At 43.6% G+C, this 3,820-nt stretch overlaps 1 protein-coding gene across 1 annotated transcript in view; it reads left to right on the top strand.

Moving 5' to 3' along the window:
• APOH (apolipoprotein H (beta-2-glycoprotein I)) overlaps nucleotides 1–170 on the top strand; it is a 10,401-nt gene extending 10,231 nt beyond the window's left edge. The window contains exon 8 of the mRNA XM_014532481.1: nucleotides 10–170. Within this exon, the coding sequence (XP_014387967.1) occupies nucleotides 10–139 (130 nt within the window). The 3' untranslated portion in view covers nucleotides 140–170. The remainder of the gene's footprint in view (nucleotides 1–9) is intronic.
• Nucleotides 171–3,820: the final 3,650 nt, after the last annotated feature.

A 3,820-nucleotide genomic window follows, 5' to 3' on the forward strand; every position in this document is an offset into this window, starting at 1 on the left:
CCAAACAGAAGTTCTCTGGCCTTCTGGAAAACAGATGCCTGGGACGTCAAGCCATGCTAAACTGGTCGTCAGATTCAAACTTCAACGTCATATCTGTGTTTGTCCAAGAAACCTAATGGAAGTGGAAAAAATAAAGTGACTGAATGTATGGCCTTAGCCATTGCATCATTACTCCTCGTGGGCTTAGTTTTGGTTTTATTATCTGCTTCAGAACTCCAATATTTGGAATATCATCATTTCATGGCTGTGAAATGCACAGTGTAAGCAATTATGTGGGTAACCCAGTTCCTTTCCCCTAAATCTATCCTCAAATGCTTTCACCTAAAACAACTATAATTCAGTATTTTTCATAGAATGGTCCACAGACCCCCACATCAGTATCACCTGGTACTTATAACAAAGAAAAAATGCTGTACCCCAGAATTTGTGAGGATGGTCCAAAAATCTACACTGATGACATGGTCCCTATATGATTCTTTTGAGAAACATGGCCATGAAGGAATCAGCATGGGCTACCAGTTTAGAAGAACTGGATTTGAACCTAGGAGTCTGCTTTACAAAATCCCTAGAAAAATCTCCCCTCAGCCACTAAAATTCCGTGATCCAGCATGACGTTGCTCCTTTGTTCGTATTCAATTCCCCTGCCCGTTTCTCCTTCTGTAGTACATGGTGGCAACACCTGCCCCCGGCTCTCACTGCCTTCCCTCTGCCTGTGCCAGAGCATCTGAATGTTGCTGGAAAAAAGAAAACAAAACCTCATAACCGGCAAATAGGCCCCACTTTCAATTCACCAACACACACGTTACATAAGCCCTTGGCTCTGCCTAGAAATCCTACCGTGTTTCTTTAGACTGTTCTCTCCTCTCCACCCCAAGGTGGCTGTTTCTCTTCTCAATGTCCCTCAAGCCACCTTCTCTCTCCTCACTCTCAACCGATGGCCTTGCTTCTCATTTCACTGAGAAAATAGAAAAGACCCTTAAAAAAAAAAATCTTGACCCTACCAAATCCATCATCTTATCAGTATCTGTACCAGGCACTCTGCTCTCCATACTGTTAGGATGGATGAACCCTGAGACCCCATATCTCTCCCCCCAACCCTCTTTTCTGGATTTCCTCCCTTTGCACAAAGTTTTCTTTTCTGTTTTTTTGTTAATCTTCACCCAAGGATATTTTTTCCATTAATTTTTAGAGAGACTGAAAGGGAGTGAGGAGAAAGAGAGAGAGAGAGAGAGAGAGAGAGAGAGAGAGAGAGAGCATCCATGTGAGGGGGACACATTGACTGGTTGCCTCCCACATGCACCCCAAAAGGGAATGGGGAGTGAACCTGCAACCCAGGTATGTGGAATTGAACCCAAGACCCTTTGGTGCGCAGGCGGACACTCTAACCACTGGGAAACACCGGCCAGGAAACAGAGTTTTCTTTAATTTGTCACGTAGTCATTAAAGAACCACTGTTTTCTTTAACTTGTCACATATTAATTTTAAAGGACCTCTTCCTCATCCCCCCAACATCTCTAGGAATGCAAGGACAGCAGTAAAGACTTATAGCATCTCTCCCCCCCCCCCCCCCCCCCCCCCCCCCCCCCGAGGGGGCTGGTCACAGGGAGACCAGTGAAGGTAAGTAATGAAGATTTCTTTTGGCATCTGGCATCTGGTGGGTGGTAACTGGGAGCCTCCCTAATACAGCCCGAGCTCCAGGCCTTTTGCGCAGTCTCTGCGGGCTCTTCTGTAAAAGTCCACACTGGGCTTCCCTCTTCTTTCACAATTGCCATTACCTGCTCGGATCCATGGAGACATGTGAATACAGAATGTTTGCGGTCCTGTAGCCCAGCTCACACCTGATGAATGAACAGGCTCAATGGGGATTTTTAAACTTAAGTGTTTATTACCTATGACCTGTATTAGGGGTATAACCACCAGGGCATGGGATCAGTCAGAATGGATTGCGACCGTGGACTGGAGGGTTGAGGGTCGAGGGGTCAGGGCTGGAGGCCCTCGACGTACCAGGCATTACCCTTGAGTTGTTAGATGTGGGAAAACGGAGGAGGGGGGCCTTATGGAAGAGCTGGTAGCCTTGTTGTGGTTGGCACTCAGAGTGCCTGGGCAACAGCTACCTACCAACTGGTGCGAAAGCTTTTCAATATTTTAACTCACGGAATGCCTTGCCACACCTGCTTTCAAGAAGGATTGGGGAAAAAACAAAAAACAAAACGAGGGATTGGGGACAACATTGTTGGAAGAATATAAACATCGTAAAAATAACCACACACACCAAAACCAAAATAAAACAAGCACACAGATTTTGTAATTTTATTGTTATACCATCTTTTTACGACTTAATTTTTTAAAGCAGTTTTAGGTTTACAACAAAATTGAGAGGAAGGAAGATACACTCACTGCCCAAACACATCCATAACCACCTCCCTCCATGATCAACATCACTTTTCAGAGTGATACTTTTTAAAATTTTTTTAACCGAAGATGAACCTACACGGACACATCATAATCATCCAAAGTCCATAGTTTACCTTAGGATTCTTTCTTGGTGTTGTACTTCCTATGGATTTGGACAAATATATGACACATACCCATCATTATAGAGAATTTTCATTGCCCTAAAAACCCTCTGTGATCTGCCTACGCATCCCTCCTCCACCCTTGAAACCACTGGTCTTTTTACTGTCTCCGTAGTTTTGCCTTTTCCAGAATCTCATGTCCTTGGATCCAACGGCATGCAGCCTTTTCTGATGGGCTTCTTTCACTTAGGAACATGCACTTAAGTTTCCCCCACGTCTTTTCACGGCTGACAGCTCATTTCTTAGCGCAGAATAATATTCCATTGTCTGGATGTACCAGTTTGTTTATTACCCATGCACTTACTGGAGGACATCTTGGTTGCTTCCAAGTTTGGGCAATTATGAATAAAGCTGCTATAAACATCCGAGTGCAGGTTTTTTGTTTGAACATAAGTTTCCAACTCCTTTGGGTAAATACTAAGGAGCATAATTGCGGGTCCTATGGTAAGAGTAGGCTTGTTTGTTTATTGAGCTACAGTTGACATACAGCATTGTATTAGTTCCAGGTGTACAACATAATGATTTGAGGCGTGCATGCATTGTGAAATGATCACCACAATAAGTCTAGTTAACATCCATCACCTCATATAGTTCCACTTTTTTTCCCCTCGTAATGAGAACTTTTAGGATCCACTCTCTTAGCAACTTTTAAATATACAACAGTATTAGCTGTCGTCACCATGCCGACGTTACATCCCCAGGAGTGAGTTATTTTGTAACTGGAACTTTGTACCTTTTGACCACTTTCACCCAGTGCACCCAGACTATGTTTAGTTTTGTAAGAAACCACCAAGCTGTCTTCCAAAACGGTGGGACCATCTTGCATTCCACCACGCCTGCATCGGCGTTTGTTGTTGGCGTTCTGGTTTGGGGCATTCTAATGTGGTTGTCTCTTGTTGCTTTAATTTGCATTTTCCTGATGACCTAATGACACAGAGCATCTTTTCATTGTTTAGTTGACACCTGTATATTTTCTTTGGTGAGGTGTCTGTTGAGACCTTTGGCCCACTTTTAAGGTCAGGTTGCTTATTTCCTTCTTAAGTTTTAGGAGTCCTTCATATATTTTGAATAACAGTCCTTTATCAGGTATTGTCATTTGCAAGGATTTTCATCCAGTCTGCGGGCTTGTCTTCTCATTCTCTTGACGTTGTCGTTTGCAATGCAAAGATCGGCTGACTATATTTATGGGAGTCTTTTTCTGGGTTTCTGTTCTGTTCCACTGATCTGTCTGTTCTTTTGCCAGG

This window comes from Myotis brandtii, unplaced genomic scaffold (assembly GCF_000412655.1).
Source record: "Myotis brandtii unplaced genomic scaffold, ASM41265v1 scaffold120, whole genome shotgun sequence".
In the NCBI taxonomy this organism is placed as follows: domain Eukaryota; kingdom Metazoa; phylum Chordata; class Mammalia; order Chiroptera; family Vespertilionidae; genus Myotis; species Myotis brandtii.